The 22,487-nt window shown below is 49.7% G+C and overlaps 1 protein-coding gene across 1 annotated transcript in view; it reads left to right on the top strand.

Annotated features, from left to right (window-relative positions):
• LZTS3 (leucine zipper tumor suppressor family member 3) overlaps window positions 1-20,575 on the top strand; it is a 55,926-nt gene extending 35,351 nt beyond the window's left edge. Inside the window, exons 2-4 of the mRNA XM_059470702.1 lie at window positions 8,449-8,940; window positions 10,449-11,279; window positions 12,393-20,575. Of these exons, the coding sequence (XP_059326685.1) occupies window positions 8,488-8,940; window positions 10,449-11,279; window positions 12,393-13,106 (1,998 nt within the window). The 5' untranslated portion in view covers window positions 8,449-8,487 and the 3' untranslated portion in view covers window positions 13,107-20,575. The remainder of the gene's footprint in view (window positions 1-8,448; window positions 8,941-10,448; window positions 11,280-12,392) is intronic.
• The last annotated feature ends 1,912 nt before the right edge of the window (window positions 20,576-22,487 follow it).

Below are 22,487 nucleotides of genomic sequence, written 5' to 3'. Positions count from 1 at the left end.
GATATGGAGTATGGGACAGTCTAATACCCATCATGTCCTTTGGTCAGAAAGTGAAACAGGGGAAGAGGGACATGGGATATGGGATGCAGGATATGGGATGGGACAGTCTGATACCCATCATGTCCTTTGGTGAGAAAGTGGAACAGGGATATGGGATATGAGATATGGGATGTAGGATATGGCACAGTCCGGTACCCATCATGTCCTTTGGTCAGAAAGTGAACCAAGGAAAAGGAATATGGGATATGGGATGTTGGATGTGGGATGTGGGTTGGGACAGTCTGGTACCCATCATGCCCTTTGGTCAGAAAGTGAAACAAGGAACAGGGATATGGGATGTGAGATATGGGATATGGGACAGGCTGGTACCCAGAATGTCCCTTGACCACAACTGGAGGAAACTGGGACATGGCAGATGGGACAAGGGACAGGCCAGTTTGGTACCAAACATCCTCTGGTGGTGGGACTCATTTCCAGGTGCCTCTGTGAGCCCCACACATGCTGCCAGGACTCTCCTTGATGTGGGTCTGGGTTCGTGGCCACCCTCCCAAACCCTCTGGCATCAGGAATTGCAGTGAGTGAAATTTAAGAATGAGCTGGTTCTGAGACCCTGGGGACCCTCACAGCTTAGAGTGAGGAGCCTCCCATGCTGGGGCCATCCTGAATCAAGAGCTGCCACCCACTCCGGACCAGAGGAGCTCTGGGGATGCAGGAATCTGTCACCCAGGCTGTCCCTTGGCAGCTCAGCAGAGCTCCCTGAAGGAGCTGCCTGGGGACTTTCATCTCATCTCTTTTGTTTCAGCCTTGTTATGTAAATAGCTGATGCGGCCCCCATAATGAGAAAGTCGTTCCCCAGAATACAAAAGGCTGTAATTATCTCATTAGCAGGAGGAAAGGAAAAGGAAATGCTTCTGAGCTGGCTCACTTGTATTTCCCACAGCAGCCTGAGGAAGCACAGCCCCCAAAAGCCCCCCAAACCCCCCAAAATCCCCCAAAACCGGGACCTGCCTGCCCCTAATACTGCCACCCCCTCTCTTCAGGAGAGAAAAGCAAAGTGTGATCCTCCTGTCTCAGAAATGGGAAATAATGGGATATGGGATATGGGATATGGGATATGGGATGGGACAGTCTGGTACCCACCATGTCCTTTGGTGAGAAAGTGAAACAAAGAACAGGGATATGGGATATGGGATATGGAATGGAACCGTCTGGTACCCACCATGTCCTTTGGATAGAAAGTGGATCAAGGAACTGGGATATGGGACATGGGATGTGGGATATGGGATATGGGATGTGGTACTGGGAGGGCTGAGGGCTTTGAACTTGGAACTTTCCAGTTATCCAGAGGATGCTGCAGGTCCCTGTGCAGACCCCCCAGTGCCCTCAGGTGCTGGGACAGGCTGGAAACTGGGGGGGTCACAGAGGGACAGGGTGGTCCCCACATTCCCAAATTGGATGTTCCTCGGCAGGACTGCCATGCTGGGCAGTCTAAGTCCAACCTCCCTGCTCCAGCAGGGTGCCCTAGGGCACTTTACTCAGGATTGGGTCCAAAAGTAAATCCAATCATAAATCCTTTGCACAGAAGGATGGAAAATGTACAGATACACAGCAGCCCCACAGCCCAAGAGGTGTCTGAGGGTGGCTGCAACAATCTGTCACTACTTGACCCTCCATCCTGCCTTCCTGAGTTTGATTTTTAGCTCTGAATGGGGAGAAAAAGATCTGCAGTGCAGGGATAAATGGGAAAAAGAGAGGTCTGTGACCTGGGGAAGGGGCAGGAGCTGTTCTTCTGAGTTCATTTGGCTTTTGGTAGTGGAAAAAGCTTGTGGTTGAAAAGCTGGAGGTCTGCATGTTTTTGCAGACAGGTTCAAGAGTGTTCCTACTGTATTCCAGCGGCAGAGGAAAACCTGGCAGCCACCAAGCCAGGATGGGGGGAAAGGAGCAGGAGGAGGTGCAGGAAAGAGCCACAAGAGTTACTTGAGGGCTGGAAAAAACGCCTGTGAGAGACAAGAAAAGCTCATTCTGTTCCCCTCTTCAGACTGAGCAACTTGAGAAGGGTGTAGGAGAACAGGAGGTGCTGGGCTCTGGTGCCAGGTGGGAGCTGTGGTGTCCCTGCTCCTGAATAAATCCCAGTGGAGCAGCTCTCAGCCAGGTTTGGGACAGCACAGCCATAAGGAGGGGGCAAGTGGTGGCCTGTGACACACAGGAGGCAGAGCAGTGGCTGAGTGGCCTTTTTGGAGGATGTGGTCTACAAGAAAAGCGAGGGAGAGGAAGAGGGATGTGACTGAAACTAAGAGGACAAGAGGGAACAGCCTCTAAACAGGAGAGGTTTACATTAGATATCAGGGAAAATTTCTTCATGGAAAGGGTGTCCAGGGCAGTGTTGGAGTCCCATCCCTGGAGGGATTTAGAAGCCATGTGGATGTGGCACTTGGGGACATGGTCAGTGGTGGCCTGGGCAGTGCTGTGGGAACAGTCAGACCCCACAGCCTTAGAGGGTTTTTCTAACCTGAATAATTCAGTGATTCTATGATTCTACAAGTGCAAGTCTTGGCTTTCAGTGGTGGTTTTGCCCCAGGGCTTGTTAACCCTCACTGGACACAGGTGGCTTTGCTCCCTGCAGGGTCTGTGTTCACTGCTAACCCATTCCTGTCCCTCCCTTCCCACTCCATATCTCTTCCTGGATCAAGCTGAAATTATCACAGCCATTCTTTTTCCAACCTGTTCCACCACCCCAGGACATGTTGACTTTTTCTCCTTCAACCAACCCAACCCCTTGGCATTGCTGCCAACAAACTGGCAGAGCCAACCTGAGCTGTAAACACAGGGCAGGTGCAGCCCTACCCCTACAAAAACAACAGAGCAGGGTTCATGGTGTCACTAATTGCTCCCTCATTAAGCAAACAAACCCGACTAATCAAGGTCAGGGGCACACCTGTCACCACAGTTGGCAAGAGAGGGAATTTTTGACCTTCAGGTGCCTTTGTTGCCCATGCTGGCAGCACCTCCTGCCTGGGATGGGCACGAGTGCCAAGCCCTGTTTGCTCTGGGGCTCTTTGCTGGTGCCTAAGGGCCATGGCTGATTCCCTTCCCTCATTCCCTTTTCCTGATTCCCTTCTCTGACTCCCTTCTCCCTTCCCTTCTCCCCTGGCACCGTGCTGAGCTGTGTCTGTGTGTCTGCCTCCCCAAAGCCTTTGTTAGGAGAGTGTTAACAATTAACCTCCTCAGGCAGCAACAGAGCCAGGCCTCCATCATTTAGTCTTGGTTAACCATTCAGCTGCTTATCTCAGAGCAATCTTTCTTCTTTCTTAACTGGAAGGCATTCACTAATGGTTTGGGTAGAGCAAGTTGGAAGATGAAGTGGTTATTTTACAAATGCCTGTATTGACAATAACATCTAGGAGTGTCCTGGAGCTGCAGGCAGGGCTGGAAACCTTTGTAAGAGGTGGGCATGCAAAGTTTGCCTGGCATAGCTGGGGAAAAGGACATTCCACTCCAGATTTTCTGCATCAGGCATCAGAATATTGCTACCTCTGAGGCAAGGCTGCTGCCGGAAAGGCCAAGAGGCCACTGGAAGTGGATGGATGGGATGGGGAGGTGGTGCAATGTGGAGTGTGTGGATTCCCAGTGTCTCTGCTCAGAGAAGGTCACCCAGCCATGCTCGAGGGTGACTCTGCTTTCCTCCTAAAGGATGGACTTGGGAATGAAATGCTGGTAAATGTCACAGACATCTTTTATGAAAAATCTTTTTTTTAGGATTTTTCTTTTTGAGAAGCTGAGAAGCTTCAAAAATAAAATGTAAACAATGGTTATGTGCTGCTGTGGAATACAACAGGTGGATCTGTGATTGGTCTCATGTGGTTGTTTCTAATTAATGGCCAATCACAGTGAGCTGGCTTAGACAGAGAATCTGAGTCACAAGCCTTTGTTATCATTCCTTCTTTTTCTATTCTTAGCCAGCCTTCTGATGAAATCCTTTCTTTTATTCTTTTAGTATAGTTTTAATATAATATATATCATAAAATAATAAATCAGCCTTCTGAAACATGGAGTCAGATCCTTGTCTCTCCCCTCATCCTAAGACCCCTGTGAACACTGTCACAGGTAAAGGCAAACACTTTGCTTCCCTCAGGCTCCCTGTGCTCATGGACAGGCTCAGCATCCCTGGGAATCACAAACAAAGCTTGTGAAAAGTTCAAACATGAACTTTCAATTCATGCTCCCATGAGAGGGAGGCAGTTCTCATGGAATCATGGAATAGTTTGGGTTGGAAGGGACCTTAAAGATCATTCAGTTCCAATCTCTTCCCATGGCAGGGATGCCTTCCACTGTCCCAGGTTGCTCCAAGCCCCATCCAGCCTGGCCTTGGACACCTCCAGGGATCCAGGGGCAGCCACAGCTGCTCTGGGCACCTGTGCCAGGGCCTCTCCACCCTCAGTCAAGAATTTCTTCCCAGTATCCCACATAACCCTGCCCTGTCAGTCTGAAGCCATTCCCTCTTGTCCTCCTGCCCCAGAGATTATGAGATTTAAGGAGAAGAAATGTCCTGGGGAAGTTTTTAGTCACACATTCCCCCAAACCTGGAAGGAGAAAAAATATTACTCTCCTGCTCTGTGCTGGAGCGTGGCAACATTATTCCTGTGCTCAAAATTTGATTTCACAGTTCAGCTGAGGAACAACCAGTGTAAAACCTGACTGGGAACTGGAGCTGGCCAGAAGATACAAACCCAGGGGTTGTTGTTCTCAGGAAAAAATGGCCCTTTTTGGCAAACAAAGCTGTACTGTCAGGGAGCTCTTGGCACTTCTGGAATCTCCTTAATAACATATTTGTAACACTTGTCTGTATGCTCTGTTTATCAGATCCCGGGTTTGCAGTAAACACAAGCTGAGAACAAGGGGTTTTTTTTCAGAATATTTTCTTGGATGATTCCCAGTTAAAAGAAAAGCTTCTTGTCGTGTTGGCCTTTTTTTTTTTTTTTTTTTTTTTTTTTTTTTTCCTTTTGGAAGGATCAAACTTTCCAGTGACCTCATCCCTGCCCTCAGAGAGTCAATGTAAATGTGCAAATGTCACCGTGAAATTTACCCAGTGAGGGAAAAGTAACCTGGATTTCTCCCTGGCTGGCTGGGGAGCACTGCAAGGAGACAGTGCCACATCCTTGTCTGGAGCTGAGACCTTCCAGCACATCCCTCCCGTGGTGCCTGGTGTCCCATAAAAAGAAATCACAGCCTATAAAGATTCCCAAAGTCACCGAAAAGCAGGTTGTTCCTAAATTAGGAGGACAAAAAGTCTTCCTTTGACTCATAAAATCCAAAGGCACCGTTGGTTGAGTGTGGCTTCAGGTGGGTGTTCTCCATCCTTCCTCATCACCCCACAGCCCAGCCAAGTCTCCAGGTGCTCCTTTTTCTCTCCTGTATTTTGCTGCTTTGGAATGTGGTTGGAGATTGTTTGTCCAACATGTGAATTGTTTTTACTTAATGACCAATCACAGCCAGCTGTGTTGGGAATCTGGAAGCAGTTCATGAGTCTTTAATTAGTATCTTGTTAAGCCTTCTGTAAGATCATTTCTATATTCTTTAGTATGGTTTTAGTATAATATCATATCATATAATAATAAATTATGCTGATGTTCTTTGGGAAGTGTCTTTAAGGTGTGACAGGGTCATGAGCCTTTGAGTGCTGCTCAGAGCACATGTCCAAACATCACATGCCTCATACATGACCAGACCCTGCCACTCCTTGCTGCTGGCAGGGGTTTTGTCACTTATGGCCAATAAACACTCGTGTTTTGGCTGTGGGGGATCCCCCCACGTGCTCGTGTGATCCTCCTTCACTGCCAGGTCAAATTAGGAGGACAAAAATCTTCCTTTGACTCATAAAATCCAAAGGCACCGCTGGTTGAGTGTGGCTTCAGGTGAGCGTTCTCCATCCTTCCTCATCACCCCACAGCCCAGCCAAGTCTCCAGGTGCTCAGCAAGCACCTGGATTGACCCCTGGGCATGGTGCACTCATGAACCATCAGTGATGATGTTCTTTGGGAAGTCTTTAGGGTGTGACAGGGTCATGAGCCTTTGAGTGCTGCTCAGAGCACGTGTTCAAATGCCACATGCCCCATACGTGGCCTGACCCTGCCACTCCTTACTGCTGGCAGGGGTTTTGTCACTTATGACCAATAAACACTCGTGTTTTGGCTGTGGGGGATCCCCCCATGTGCTCATATGATCCTCTTTTACTACCTGGTCTTTAGACTTTGATCAGGAAATGACATGAGATCATCTGCTGGGGACAGAGGTGCAAAATGCAGGGTGTCCTCAGCAGGGAACGCAAAGTGCTCACTTAGTGCTTGTTGATCATAAAATCCCAGAAATGGGATTACAAATGGTCATAAAATCCCAGAATGGGCTGGGTTGGGGTGGAAGGGACCTTAAATCCCATCACAGCACTCTGTGTCCTCTCCCTCTGGCACAGCAGTTGGCACATCTGCCACTCAGGCTGTACTTTGGACAGGGCTGGGTGCTGGGAAAGAGGGAGGAGAAGCCTCCAGAAATGCAGTTTAATAAAAGCAAAGTTGAGCAGCACAGCCCCTGTGCTTTAACCTTTTTAATTCTTTTTCCATTCCATTATTAGTGCAAATAGCAAGGCCCTGTGAGACACCATGTGGGAGCTGAGCTCCAGACCTCAGCTTGCTCTCCAGGGAAATAAACCCAGCTCTGCTTTACTCAGGGAGGGCTGAATGAGCTTCCCTACCCCAAGGAGAGGGAGAACCCCGCTGAAATGGGGATTTTCTCCATCTCCCCTTCCTGTCTGACTGCTGCCATCCCTGAGCCTTTTTCCAAAGGGCATCACTATTTTTATCCTTTCCACAGGGAAACCGGCAGCTTCTGCTGCCCTTAAGTCCTGCTTTAGCCGCTGGGTTGTCAGGATGGATTATCCTGGAAATCCTGGAACTGAGGGTACCTGAGACAAAAGAAAAGCATCAATTCTGGCCCATGGGGACTGAGTCAATGAACTCAGTAGGGCAGGTGGGCAATGGTCAGCTGAGTGGCCACAGCTGTCCACAAGCCACTGGCCTTGCTCCTCCAGGTTTGGTTCAATCACTCAAAATTGCAATGCACCTTCTCCCTTCCCTCAGGGAATGAGATCCTTGGCTGGTACAGGTTCATATTCTCCATTATTCAATGAGGCAACAACAAAAGAAAAAAGCTTGTTGTGGGTCTTTTATTTCCATAAATAAGATTTTACACCTTTGTGTAAAAGCTGATGAAGAGCATCGAGACAGCTGAGAATTGGTCCCAAGGATAACTGGTCCCAGGACAACCCTAGTGAAAGACAACTTTTGAAACCATTATTTCCATGTTATCCCTGTCCCATGGCCTAGTTTTGGCCAACCCAAGGCACAGCCTAAGTAGGAATCAAATGGAGAAGGGGAATAAAGATTTAAAAGAAAATTTAGGATGACACCTGCACAAAAGCATCTGTTTTAAAGCTCAAGTTCAGGCGAGCAACAATCCCAAGAAAGAGATGGAAATTGTGTTGCTTAAACCCTGTGGTGTCATCCCTAAGGGATGTGCTGGAGGGAGCACTTGTATGAACCAGGACCAGGGATGGAGACCTTCCAGCCCCATGGGAACACAAACTTACTCAAATCTGGGAAAAGTGACAGAAATAATTCCAGCTTCAGCACAGCAAACAGTTGTGTCTCAACAGTGCTATAAAGCTGCGCCTACTAAAATCCACGCAACTCACTCCCCTAGGAGCCACAAACCCTTGGATTCAGAAAATTAGGACCTCTTTTTGATAACAGTGGGTGGGGTTTGGGGAATGCTGCTCCTCCAAGGGATCTGGGGCTCCCAAGAGGAGAACCCATGTGTGATATTTGCTGGGTCCCCAGGTCAAAGGAGGAATTGAGAATCTGACTCCATGTTCTTAGAAGGCCAACTTATTAATATATATTATATTATATTATATTATATTATATTATATTATATTATATTATATTATATTATATTATATTATATTATATTAATCTATACTAAAGAATACAGAAAGGATCTTGCAGAAGGCTTAACAAGATACTAATTAAAAACTTGTGACTGCTTCCATAGTCCCGACACAGCCAGCTGTGATCAGTCATTAAGAAAAAACACTTCACATGTTGGATAAACAATCTCCAACCACATCCCAAAGCAGTAAAACACAGGAGAGAAAAATGAGATAATATTGTTTCTCCTTTTCCTCTGAGGCTTCTCAGCTTCCCAGGAGAAAATCCTGGGCAAAAGGATTTTTCAGAAAATAAGACAGTGACAATCAACAGGATTAGGTTTGAAAGGGCACAGCACTTTTTTTCAGAAAACAGTGACAATCACCAGGACGTAATTTCAATCTGCAAAAGGGCACGTCAGACAAAAATCACCTCTCTAACAACCCTTTTTTCCCCCTCCTTGTCCCAGTGCCACTGAGCTGCGCCTCCACCTCACCCCGACGCTGCCATGGCCACGCTAGAGACGCTGCCCGTCCTCAGTGACCCGGCCTACCCCAGCGCGCAGAGCTTCCACGGCTTCGCCCCGCGCTACTCCCAGACCATCCCCCGGAGCGCCATGGGGAGCGTGGGCAGCGGCGTGGCCAACGACCAGGAGTTCGCCATGAAGAGCGTGGGCACGCGCACGCAGAGCGGCGGCCGGCCCGCCGATGGGCCGCGCAACGGCTACTCCAGCCGGGACATCCCCCACCGCTACTCGGGCGAGGAGAAGACCTACAAGTCAGAGAAAGTCTCCAATTCGCTCTACATCAACGGTGAGGCGCGCAAGAGCGAGAAGGTGAAGGTGGACATCTGCGGGAACGTGACCGCCAACAACGAGAAGAACCTGCCGCCGCCGCCGCCCCAGTACCGAGAGCCCGGTAACCCACCAAAGATTTTGCCGATTTCCGGCAAACTGGACCAGGTGAGCACCTCCTGGAGCAGCTGGGTGGCCGTGGCACTTCTCTGGAAGCACGGGCCAGGAGGTCTTGGGCGACGGCGCAGTCTTGATGGTCTTGTTTTTGTTTTGTACATTTTGATGTAGAGATGAGATAATTCTTATGACTTTCAGGGGTGTTGTTAGTTCTTGAGGAACCCAAGAGCAGGACCACAGGTCTTCTACACACAGCTCATTTAAGTCACTGGCTGTTCCAGCTTCCCTGAGATATGTTTACCTCCCTGAAGGATGAGGAGGGAGCTGGAGTTGGCCCCCTGTTTCAGCATCTGAGTCCCGTTCTTGTTTTGTGTGTTTTGTGCCTTCTATAGGTAATTTTCAACCACCCACTGACACTCAAGCTGTTGTTTGAAAGCAGCCACGAGCATCTGTTCCCAATCCCAGTGCCCCTTGTGAAAAAAAGGCTTGGGAACTACCCCTGTAAATGTTATCTCCCAGCCTAGCCCATCCTCATGGCTCATATCGGCTTCAGGGAGCAAAATCTCCCAGGCCTGGAGGAACAGAGCCCCAGAGCCTGCACCGTTTTATGTAGCCTGCTGCTCTGCTCCAGTGACTTCCATAATTTGTGTCCAGTATTATTTCTGCAGCATTTGGTGGCCTTTTCTCCTGGGTTGTTAATCCAACAGCCCCTGCAGTCCATCTCAGTCTCACACTTGGTCTCCAGCCTCCAATCTCTTCAGTGGGGCTTTTGCTGTTTCTCCTAAAAGGCATTTCAAATTACCTTTGGTTCCTCCAGTTTAATTTTCACCTAAAATCCAATCTGCTGTAGGGGAGACTCAATTCCACTTTGAGGAAAATTTTGTTTCTAATGGTGCATTGATAGGGTGAGGAATGTGCAAGGCTTTAAAATCCTTTCTAAATCCCTTACAGCTGTGGTCTATTGTCCTCCAGCATTGCTTATGCCACAGAAAACACAAATTTCAAATGAAGAGCAGCTCCAGCATGTTCCTTGCCTGGTGTCACTGCTGTCACAGCTCCTACCTGCTCCTGTCTGAGGACAAGCAGGACATGAGGTCCCCACAGGCACAGGTTACTGCTGGCAGGAGGGAGATGTGATTCTCCTGAGGGCTGCTAATCCAAGGGTTCAATTCAGCTTTCAGCAAAAGGGCAATGCAACCTCAAGGCTAGAAATATAAACAGCAAAAATGAGAGTTATTTTGGTCAGCAAGGGCCAGCCCTCCTTGTGACAAGCACTAAGAAAACCCAAGGAGTATTCTAGACAAAAATCATGCAGGTTTGGGGTGAGTCATGCTGGTTTGGGGTGAAAAGATTGTTTCCTTTCAGCTAGAGGAAGGGAAGACAGTGTTGCCCTTTGAGTGATCACAGGTCCCTCATGTGCAACCCCAAATGTGTAACAAGGTGGGATAAGGAGCCAGCCCAAGCTGCATAACCCCCACCCCATGATGATGTGTCTCTTTTATGTGTTGCTACCGAGTCTCCTGCTGTGTTTGATGCCTGCTTCTTTTTCCTTTTTGCAGAGCAATGAGCCCTTAGTTAGACCCTCAGCCTTTAAACCAGTAGTTCCTAAAAACTTCCATTCCATGCAGAACCTCTGCCCACCACAGAGCAACGGGATGGCAGAGAACAGAAAGAGCTTGAACCACGCCAACAGCAATAGCCCGTCCGCGCCCAAGGGCGGGCTCGACAAGAGCAGCCTTAACAGGACTACAAACCAGGGCGGGGGGCTCTCGGATTCGGGCCGTAACTCCCTGACCAGCCTGCCCACCTACGGCACGGGCTACAGCCAGCACGTGGGCCCCATGAGCGCCTCCACCAGCCACATCAACCGCATCGGGACCACCTACGTGGAGAAGAACATCGTGGGCTACAACGGGATATCTACCTCAGACAGCGGGCGGTCCTCAAGCAAGAGCACCTCGTCCTTCAGCAGGCTGAACCATCTCAACGAAACCATGCCCTTCCACTCGCCCTCGACCGACGACATCATCCAGGACCTGGAGGACAGGCTGTGGGAGAAGGAGCAGGAGGTGCTGCAGATGAGGAGGAACCTGGACAAGAGTGAGGCGGCCATCTTCCAGGTGTTCGAGGAGAAGCAGAAGATCTGGGAGAGGGAAATGGAGGACCTGAGGCAGAACTATGCCAACAAGTTGCAGCAGGTCTCCAAAAAGGCGCAGCGGGCTCAGCAGGCTCTGCAGCTCCAAATCTTCAAGCTCCAGCAGGAGAAAAAAAAACTCCAGGATGACATGGGACAACTCCTCCAGCAGCGAGAGGAGCTGGAGAAGAAATTTGTGGCTTTCAAAAAGGAGCAGGCTGAGTTTCTCCCCAAGATTGAAGAGACCAAGTGGGAGGTAAGTGGTTGTAACAGGTCATAAATGAGGTTTCCATTGTAGAATATGGTGACCCAAAGTTCCTCCCACATGCCCACAGATAACAGCCATGGGTTGGTGACCTCCAGGTAACAGGTGACACTTGTCACCTCACTTGTCTGAGCCCCAGGTCTGCTGATTTCAATTAAGCTAAAATAAGCACAACTTTTTGTGCACACCCTCCTGTGCTGGTTAATAATTTGACTTCACAGTCTGGTCACTCCAAGTCATGACATTCAAATCCAGTTTCACGGAATACAGGTCTTTCCACACAGGTACTTGTGCCTGCCAAAAATGGGCTTAAGTCTATTTTAATTAAATTCTTTTACCATTTGCATTTGGGCAAACCTTGAAACCGGTTTTCAGATATTTGCTTTGTTTTAAATTGAAGATATAAAAGGAACTGAGCTAAGAATGACATCGATAGAGCCATGTTTACCTCATGTTTTCCATTGTAATACACTTTTTTTGGTTGTTAATAAGTTGATCTCTCTCAAAAGGCTGAAAGACACATTCCTCTTTCTAGTTCTCCTGTTGAGTCCTACATAACTTTTTCCTACTGTTCCTATTTTTAGAACATTTTATCAAGGTCTGTTTGTATAGCCAGTGCTAACATACCGTTTTTTCAGCTTGATCATGTGAAGAATTTTAATCCTTCCATGCAGAGGCTAGAAACTTTAAATTTATTAAGAGTGCGGAGGCAAAACATAGCTCTAGAATCCAGACGACCTTATTCTGCTAATCCTGATGGAAAGTCAACGAAGCTGGGATTAATTAGGCTCTGAAATGTGCCATTCGCAGATGTTCAGCAGAAGGTTTGGGATCGAGCCCTGTGGGTTTGTGGGTAGGAGAGGAAGATGAAGGCAGGAGAGAAGCATCGCTGGTGGGGACCACATCACAGGGCTTGGCTGTTTGGGCAGCTCCAGCTGGGAACAGCATCAGATCCCTGAGGGAAAAAACACAGAGGTGGGGACAACATCTAGGTCTGTGGCATGGTGAGGGCTGGGTCCTTGGGCAGGGTCATTTAATGGGCAGCTCAGGGGACAAGCAGCTCCTCACTGCCACCGACCAGCCTCACAAGTGCTCTCCCCACAGGTGTGCCAGAAGGCAGGTGAGATCTCCCTGCTCAAGCAGCAGCTGAAGGACTCCCAAGCCGACGTCTCCCAGAAGCTCAATGAGATCGTGGGCCTGCGGTCGCAGCTCAAGGAAGGCAAGAACTTCCTGCGGGAGAAAGAGGAGCAGATCCTCACCCTGAAGGACTCCTACAGCTCCAAGAGCGTCAACCTGGAGATCTGCGAGGGCGAGCTGCAGAGGAAGATGAGCGAGGTCCAGGTGCTGAGGGAAAAACTGAACCACTGTGAGCTGGAGGTCTCCGGCCTGAAGCGGACACTTGCCAGCATAGGGCCCACGGGGTCTTTTGGCGGGGACCTCGGGGACAAGCTGCGGGGGGACCCGCTGGCCTGCGAGAGCGACGAGGCCAAGATGCAGCGGCAGAGCGAGGACAGCGTGAACAGCCTGAGGAGGGAGGTGGAGAGGCTGCAGACAGAGCTGAAGCTGGAGCGGCAGCAGCGGGAGCAGCAGGTGATGGACTTCGAGGAGGAGCGGCGCACGTGGCAGGAGGAGAAGGAGAAGGTCATCAAGTACCAGAAGCAGCTGCAGCTCAACTACGTGGAGATGTACCAGAAGAACCAGCTCCTGGAGCACAAGGTCAACGAGATGAACACCAAGGCCACCAGCCCCCCGCACACCGAGGAGAAGAAGACATGGACTCCCTCCAGGCTCGAGAGGATAGAGTCCACCGAGATCTGAGGGGAGCCGAGGTGACACGACAGAATTTTTTATTGCTGTGCATGTACTACCTACTCAAGCCAGAGATCTTCCGAAGGATAATGCGCTCCCGTGGGAGCGGTGTGAGCGTGCTCCCACCAGGCTCCATCACCCTCACTCTCCACTTCTGTGCTCTGTAGGTACAATAACTGTGGATGTGCGTTGGTTTTCTATCGACAATGCCACATCTCGGCTGGGGTTTTTTCCTAGTACAGCTGGTGAGGGTCAATTGGCTCTTTTGTAATCTGCCCTGACTGTTACTTCACTAGAGGCTGCCACCCCCTCTCCTACAATTCACCCTTTTTTGGTTGGTTGTTTTGGAGGGTTGTATTCAGTTTCTTTGGTTTTCCAAGCATTTACGTGCAGCAAAACAGTTCAAAGTGGCAGGTTTGTTGTTTTTTGGGTTTTGTTTTTTTTTTTTCCTGGACGTTTTTAGCCACATTGGCTAATGGAGCAAAGCTCTTGGGATCATGAGCAAACTCAAGCGTTCTGCATCAAGTATCCTGTCTAGACGGTGGTCTTAGTGAAGTCAGTGTGAGCTTGGCCACTGATTTCAGTGAAACCAGACATATCTCTACCAGACGACTCCCTCTTGCCCTGGCTGCAAGAGGTTAGGACATCCTTGAGGAGCAGGATGAGCCTGTCCTGCTAACAGAAGCCAACAAGGAATGATGTCCCAGCAGGAGCCTCTCTGGAGGCTCAGCAGAGCTTAACACATGCTGCGTTTTCACTTCCTTGTGGTTTCCTCCTGCAGTTCCACTCCTCTCCCAGGCTGTGACCAACCCTGGGAGCAGAAACACCCTCCCACCTCTGCCTTGGCCCCCTTACTCTATACCCAAGCTGGCTACAGCAAGAGAAAAGCTTGGAAATCCAAGCTAGTTTCCCTTCCCAACAGCCCCCTTACTTCCCAAAGTCAATGGAATCAAGGTTTGGGGAAGCCTCCAAACCCATGGGATGTTTATGCAAACTGAAGCTTTAGCAATCTGCCCCAGAAGCGGGCAATTGTGCCACCCTGTCCCCAAACGAGTGACACCTTGGTGCACTCTCTTGGGCCAGGATCTGCTTAAAAACAGCACTCGAGCCTCACTCAGGAGTTGCAGGGGGGGCACAGCAGCATCACAGCTGGATTGCAGCAGTCAGCCTTCAGTTCTGCCATTCCAAACAGCGCCCACAGCCATCCCACACCCCAGGGATGGAGAGAACAACTCGCAGGCCTGGCTCAAGAAAATACTCAGCTACTAACTCTGAGCATGAAAGAAGTCATAAGAGGGGGAAAATGCTTAAGATCACGCAAGTGCTTATGCCCTGGCAGAATAATAAACCAAATCCTATGTGCACAGTCACTAAGGCAGCAAAACCTGGCATTCTGCTTGAAAAGGTGGGCAAGGTGAGCTCAGTTCTTCTGTCATGGACAATTTTTTACCACAAGTCACAATAAAGAGAAGAAAAACGTTGCAAAGTGGAGTTTGCACTGGCCAAAGGATCAATAGGAGTGGGGATTTTGGCTCTTTGCCCTGGGGAGCAGCTAGAAGAGAAAAGTTAGGATTAGCACTGGGATGTCTGGAAATGTTTCTGAGGTGACACCAGGGTGAATTTGGCCAGATTAAATTTCATGTGCACACTAAGGAAGAACCTGGAGGCATCGAGGGGCTGAAGACCTTCCAAACAAAAGCCCTGCAGCTGCACATTTTCCATGTTCTGTCTACCCAAAACTCTCCAGTTCACAACCAGGTGTGACCTTCGGTTTGAGAACAAACATTGCTGTGATGAGCTCCAGCCTGAGCAGAGTGGAGAATGCAGTTAGTCCCACCAGCCCAAGTCATGGGACACTGCCACTGGCCAGGAGCTGGTGGTGGCTGCCAGAGACCCCTGGAGCCATTGAAAATTGAAAAGTGCCAAGACCAGGGCATTTCAAGACCCCAGTTGACAACTCCTCTCTTTTCTCACCACTTCTGCCCATGTCTTTGGAGCTGGAGGAAGACAACTCATAGAAAACACCAGGGCAGCTCAGGCTAAGCCCCTTTCCCTGGACCAGCCATAAAAGGGAGGTTAGGTCAGGTTTGACCACTGATGGCTGTGGGGAAGAGTCCTCCTGCAAATCCTGAAGATCTCCAGCACTCTTGGACATAAGCCCAGCAAGGAAGGAGCGCAGCTGCCTGCCAGTGCCACACAGCTGCAGACTTGGCCATGGCAGGGCAAAATCCACAGTCACCTGGCCAGGCACATCCTAGAGCTTCCTCCATGTCATACTCCAGGCCTTCCAGGCACAATCAAACATCCCACAGTGGCAGGGCTGGAGATCTGGTGTCTCACCTCCCAAAGCAGGTGTTTGGTGTCTGCTCTTTTGAAGATTGTTCACCTTGGAGGAGGAAAGGCCTCCTCCCTCCACCTTCCTCACTGCATCACATCGATCCAGAGCTTCAATCCAGATCTGAGACCTCGACTGTGGACATTCCCTGCATGACAGAGCCTTCCAGGCACCCACTAAGACACTCTGCTGCTGGTTTTTCCTCTCTTGGGATTCTCCCAGGATCCCCCCAAACAGCACCCCCAGCTGTCCTGCAGAAACCACCCCACCCCTGCTATGGTGACAGAAAACACAGATGGTTTTGGGAGCCAAACTGCCACAAAGGATTCCTGTGCTCCAGGATTCCTCCCCACAACTGGATGTGCTGCTCCCCATCAAGTCCTCTCCCCTGTGCCAGCCCTCTGCTCAGCAGAGATGGAGCAAAACGATGGTGAGACACCTGGATTCCTCTTGTTTGTGCCCAGGTGGAGCTCACCTGGCTCCTTCCAGATCTTTCACACTTTCACAGGTTGATTAAATCTCCCATCTAAAGCTTTGTTGAGGCTCTGGGGTCTTAGCCCTGGGTTAGGACAGCCAAGGGGTGCCAGGCTGGTGTTTGGGAATCCTGGAAATGGCCAAGGAGGCTGGCAGTGTGTCTCTTGGAGGCTCAGGCAGGGCTGATGAATTGTTTCTGTTCCATGGAATTCCACCCAGAGTCTGGGTTTGACCATCCTCCAGCTGTTTCCTGCACCTTGGAGCTGGTGGAATTCAGTGTGACATCCTGGCTCTCGTGTCATTCCCCAAGTGCTGCCCCCAAAATCCTCTCCAACCTGCCACTGGCCACCACCACAAGCTGTGGCCGTGAGGGTCTCAGCTCAGTTGCCCACACATGGGGTCCACAAGGGTATCTGGGATATCTGGGATATCCAACACATGCATGATCCAAGAGTTTTGGGAGAGTGGTGGCAGTCCTGGAGCAGCTCTGGTGTCACAGGCCCCCCATGTACAGAGCCCAGTCATGCTCCAGGCACATCCACACGGCCAACAGAGGACAATGATCAGCTCCAGAGGCTTCCACCCATGAGGACGTGGGCTAAGCAGGGTGTCCTGGTGCCAGGGAAGGTCTCACTCTGCAGTGGGCACAGCTGCTCTGCTCCACCACCGTTCCAAGGCTGGCTGCTACCACTGTCCCAGCAACCCAGCTGGGCTGATTCCAGCACTCCCCTCTCACCCCCAGGGTGATCACCACAACCAGGGCACGTTGTTGTGCCCCACACAGCCCCACTGAGCTCCTGCCACTGTCTGCTGGCAGCTGGTGGCCCCAGTCCTGCTGTCACTGGTGGTGGTCACTCACCTCCAGGTTTCCATGCTCCAGAGAGGAATGGAATTGTTGCTCTAACACTGTTGTACAGAGAGAAGTGTATTTGGATGTAAATAAGAGCCCAGCTCTGTGTGTTGATGATTAAAAGGAGACAAGAAGGCTCTGTGGCTTCTCTGTTGGCGAGCGGGGCCGAGCGCTGCACACAGGATGCTCAGCACCCTGACCTGGGCCTGGCTGCACTGGGAATGGGCTCCAGCACCTCCCAGGAGAGCAATCCACTTGGGATTAGCTCAGCCTGGTGTCCCTCTGTCCTGCTTTGATGCTTGCTGTCACCCTGAGCCAGGTTTGCAGCAACCCCCTGGTTAAGGGTGCCCATCTGGTGTCACAGCCAGACTCCAGGCAGACAGTGGTTTCCAGAGTGTCCCCCTGAGCTCTGCCCACCATGGCAAGGACCATCCTGCTCCCCTCCTGCCCCTTGCAGTGGCACTTTACAGCTCGCTCAAGGCAGTGGGCTCACGAGCAACGTGACCAAAGATCTCTGGAGAGCGCTGGGCTCCATGCCTGGAGCTGTGTCCCGGCTTTCCTGCAGAGACCTGAGGCTGGTCGGGGCTGGAAAAGGGGAATGAGAGCTGGCAGGGGACATGGTTTCCCTGTGTCCCACCTGGGAATGTCTACAGGTCCATAAGGGCCTTTTCTGTGAGAGATAGGACAGGATAGAAAGGAGTTCCTGGGTGAGGTGATTGTCCCCAGTTGGTGAAACCAGTATCCTCCACAGCCATCCCAGTTAGCTCCACACCTTTCCCGTGGAGAATATGGACCAGGGGCTGTTCCTAGGAGTTGGGATGGATGCTATTCCCTTTCTTCTTGAGGAGAAGAGAGGATGCACACCAATTCATGCATCTTCTTGTCTTCAGGCAACTTCATGCCTCTCATCCTCAGAGCAATAGGTCAGCAGCAGACACCACTACAGGGTCCAGCCAATTGTTCTGGTTTAGTGGGAATGTCCAGGAAAATGAGCATCCTGAGAGCTGGTGGTCCTGCTGGCTGCCCCCTTGGTGTCCTCTCCACAGCTCACCCCAGGGCATCCTCAGCACCCTCCTTACCAAGGAACCAAACTCCCAGGTGAAGGCAGCGTGTCCTTCACTTCTCCTGCTTGGGGTGTTGAAGGCATCTCCACCCACCTTTGCTCCAGGAAGGCTCCTGGACCTGGGAGATCTGTGCTCCTGCAGGTGGGTGTTCAGGTGGGTCTGGGCCTTGGGCAGATGCCTCTCAACTGTGCCTCTGCTCCCCAAACATTCTCAGCCTTCTCCACTCCATCCCTAGGATGGAAGAGAGCCCAATTAATTTAACCCAAACCTTCAGTTTAAGCCTTGAAACCCCTTTATATTTACTGTTCACCAAGATCCCTTGCTAAAGATCTGTCCATGTGTTGCCTGCTGCTCCTCTGCCCCAGCTCTCCAGGCTCTCCTGCCTCTTTTCAGATCATCTCCATCCCACTGGAGCAGTCAGGGCCTCTCCCAGTGCTCTCCCAGGTACATCTGGACAAGCTGGAGCTACAGCCCCCACCGGGAATGGGTGATCCCAACCCTGCTCTCAGGAGCTTTCCAGAACACTGATCCTCTCCTCTCTGACATCCCCAGGGATTTTGGGGATGGATCCATCAGCCCTGCTTTGCCTCCAAGGACAATCTGGCTTCCTGCTGAAAGACATTCCCATGGCCTGCAATCCTGTGGGATCATTGCACGGGGATTCACAACTTCACCACCAGCTCTGGAGCTCCCTGGTCCTTCCACCCTCTGGAAAAAACAGGGGTCTGAGGGGTCTCTGAGGTCCTTAGGGGCACACAGGACCCTGCAGTGTACCGAGGGGGTGGGATCTCATCCAGCTGTTTGCAGATGTTGGCTTCCCAAGAGGATGTTCTTGTATTTTCAGGGTAATCCTCCTCCCTGGCTCTCCCAGTGATGGGAATTGTGTCAGCTCTGGGGCCTGGACCAGGCTGTGTCCCCACAGCTCTTTCACAAGTCTGTTTTTTCCAGCAGAAAGTCTCTGCTTTCTGTCCCAAAGCAATAGCATTTTCCAGGGAGATTTCAAAGGGACTCTTCCCAACTCTGACACCTGCAGAGAAGCCAACATTCCTTCAGAGCTCCAGCCCTGGCCTCAGCTCCTCTGGAAAGGTATGCAGGGTCCAGTCTGGCTCTGAACAAACACTTGGTGGCCCGGGTTGCCCAAAGCTTCCCACATCCAGCAGGTGTGACCCATCCTGTCACTGGGCAGGAAGTCTTCTCCATGTAAGAGCCACTGGGGTGTCGCAGCTCACGGAGCCACCTTCAGTGACAACCAGTGGGACACTGTGGCCATTCCTGAGAGCCTGGGAGGACAAGATCGCTTCACCCCATGGCTGAAAGGAGCAGAACAGGGGCTGGCAGGAGCACCCCAGCACCACCCAATGCTGCACCCCCGGCTGATGTGTCTATGCAGTCCCTTCCCAGGCAGAGCCCAGCCCAGGGCTCCTCCAAGGTGTCTTCGTTTGCACTCTCCAGGACCTGGAAATCGCTGTGAGCCCAGAGGAGCCGCTCCGGGCACCACCCCAGGGAGGTTTTCCCTCGCCCCAAACCCCATTTTAGACGTGGCTGAGTGCAGTTCCCCAGCAGATGCAGAGCTGTCCCCCCAAAGCTGCCCCGGGGGTGTCCGACCTCACCAGCAATAACAGGAGCTCTGCTGGCCGTGTCCCACCGCAGCAGCTCCTGCGGGACACATCCCGCACCACCCGAGTGTCACTCCAGCCCCAGCCTTGTGCTTCTCTTCCCTCTCGTTTTTGACGCCTCGGTGGCTCCCTCTGTCTCTTTTTCCCTCTCTTTTTCTCTCTCTCTGACTGTGAATTCAAACCAGAAGTGTTCTGAACTCGACTCTGTTACTGTTCTGTCTCTGCGTCGACTGTTGCTGGTTCTCCGAACTGCGTTTCAACGAGACTTTGCAAAAAAAAAAAAAAAAAATCTAAAACATCTAAAAAAAAAAACCTAAAAAAAAAAAAAAAATTCTCAAAAAAAAAAAAAAAAAAACTCAAAAAAATCTTTAAAAAATCTAAAGAAAAAAATCTGAAAAGGTAAAAAAAAAATCTTTAAAAAAAATATTTAAAAACCCTGAAAAAATCTTTTAAAAATCTAAAAAAAAAAAAACCTGAAAAAAAATCTTCAAAAAGTTCATAAAAAAATTTTTTAAAAGTCCGAAAAAATCTAAAAAAAGTATTTAAAAGTAAAAAAAAATCTAAAAAAGTATATTAAAAAATTCTAAAAAAAAAATTAAAATTTATATATATATATATATAAATATATATATGTACTTGGAAAAAATAATAAAAATATTTTAAAAAAAGAACTCCATAAAGTCGGGTGTCTCTCCTGTCCACTTGGTCACTTCCAAACACTGTTGTCTTGACTTTGCCTCTGGTTAAGTGTGTTTAAAGACAAAAGGTTGAACAAAAAAAAAAAAAAGAAAAAAAAATAAAAAGAAAAAGAAAAAAGAGGTAACACTCACCATTCTGGGATTTTTGTACAGCAAAGGTGTATCTGTTTCAGAGGTTCTTGTTAAAACTCCACCACAATTCCCAACTCCCTGCTGGCCTGTTGTCTGTTCCCATTGGGTTATCCAGATGTGAAGAGCTCCTGCCTTTGCCATTTTCTACAGTGAATAAATATATAAATATATCTGTACAGAGGTATGTATATATATAAATAGACATGCAGATCTATATGTATACGTATCTCCAGCTCTCCTCTCTCCAGCTGACTGTGAAGGATTTTTATTGGGCAAAATAAAATGGAGAAAGGCCCCGTTTTAAAAACAGGACTGTGTGGTTTGTTTGTGTCACAGCTGGGAGAATTGGGGAGAATCAGGGGAAATTTGGGGATGGATCCACTGCTGGGAGAATTGGGGAGAACCAGGGGGATTTGGGGGATGGATCCACAGCTGGGAGAAGGGAGCAGAACCAAACCAGGGGGATTTGGGGGATGGATCCACAGCTGGGAGAAGGGAGCAAAACCAGGGGGATTTGGGGGATGGATCCACAGCTGGGAGAAGGGAGCAGAACCAAACCAGGGGGATTTGGGGGATGGATCCACAGCTGGGAGAAGGGAGCAGAACCAGGGGGATTTTGAGATGGATCCACAGCTGGGACAAGGAGGGAGAACCAGGGGGATTTTGGGATGGATCCACAGCTGGGATGGGGAGTTGTGGGGGGAAACCTTCACCCTGGGTGAATCAGCACATTCCAATCCAGCTGCAGAGGTGGGGAGGCAATTCCCCTTCCCTCTCCTGGAAAAGCCACATCTCCCAGTGGAGCATCTCTGGGGGTTCCCTGACTTGCCCAGCATGTGGCTGAAGCAGTGGAACACACTCAAAATGCATCAAATTCATGTTGGATCCCAAATGTTGGGGGTGAGAACCCTAGGCCAAGGCCTATCCACCTTCCCTCAAGCAGGGAGGAAATACCACATCCAAACCTCCTGCAGTTTTTACTCAGATCAATCCTACCCAACTCTGTCAGCCTCACTAAAATCAACAGATAATCGCTGTTTTTCTTTAAAACCCCAGCAATTCCAGCACTTTTCCCCATGGCAGCAGCTTTATCAGAGAGGTCTCCTGCCCTCTGGTGACAGAGGTGAGGCAGGGATTCCATGAGTTTCCTCAGGTTTAGAGCCTGAGGTGCCATCAGCCAGCGTGGCTCTCCTCCAGGGCCCTGGGGCCTCCTGAAAATTGCATTTCCTCCTGAAAACGGCATTTCTTCCAGAAAACGGCATTTCCTCCCTTGCCAGGGCACAAAACCCCATCTGAAGGAAGAGGTGGACAGGAAGCACACCCCGTGGAAATATCAAGAAGGGACACAAGTGCTAAGCAAGGCTCAAGGCAATATTTAAATAATTTGCCAGTGCTGAAAGGCTGCAGTGGGCAGGAGAAAGATTTCTGGCAGAAGTGGAGCCGTGACTGTTGGAAATACTCAAAATCTGTGAGGACACAGCCCTGGCCAAGGGACTGTGGGTGGCTCTGCAGGGGCAGGAACTCAGGGCAGAGCTCCACAGCTCCAGAATCCCCCTGTTCTCTCAGTGATGGGTGTCAGCTCACACAGAGCCTCCTACACACCCCACACCAGCTTGGGGCTCGTGCCTCCATGGTGTGAAAAACACCAATCATTTGTTTTTAAAATTCTGAAAGTTTAATAGTAATAAAATGGTTATTAAAATAGCAATATAATTGGAGTCATAATAATTTGGACAATTAGGGTTAGGACAATATGAGACAATAAAAACAAAGAGTTATGGACAGTCCAGGTACCTCTTTCTGGGCAAAATAAGCCAAAAAAGGACCCACATTAACAGAGGATTAACCCTTAAAAAAAAAAACACCTGTTGCATATTCATACACCTCATACATGATGCATAAATTCCATTCAAACACAGGATTCTCTCTGGTCAGTGTCAGCTTCTTCCTCTGAATCTTGAGAATCTTGACGGCTCTTCAGGGCTGAGTGAGGCAGGAAGAAGTTTGTTTCTCCTGATAATGGAGCAATAAATTCTCTTTCTCTGAAGGATTTAGGTGTCCTGTGGCTGCTATCTCAGTGCAGATACCTCATTCTTCTCTTTAAAAAAAGTATCTTACATAGCATAGTTTCTATTTTAACCTTATGTTATAACCTAAAACTATATTTAACACAGTACTTAAGAAAATTAATACAGCATAACTTTCTAACATAACACATATG

The sequence above is a fragment of the Ammospiza nelsoni genome, chromosome 4 (genome assembly GCF_027579445.1).
Source record: "Ammospiza nelsoni isolate bAmmNel1 chromosome 4, bAmmNel1.pri, whole genome shotgun sequence".
Lineage (NCBI taxonomy): Eukaryota > Metazoa > Chordata > Aves > Passeriformes > Passerellidae > Ammospiza > Ammospiza nelsoni.
Note: the sequence above shows the minus strand (reverse complement) of the source record. Positions and strands in the feature narration are given on the sequence as shown.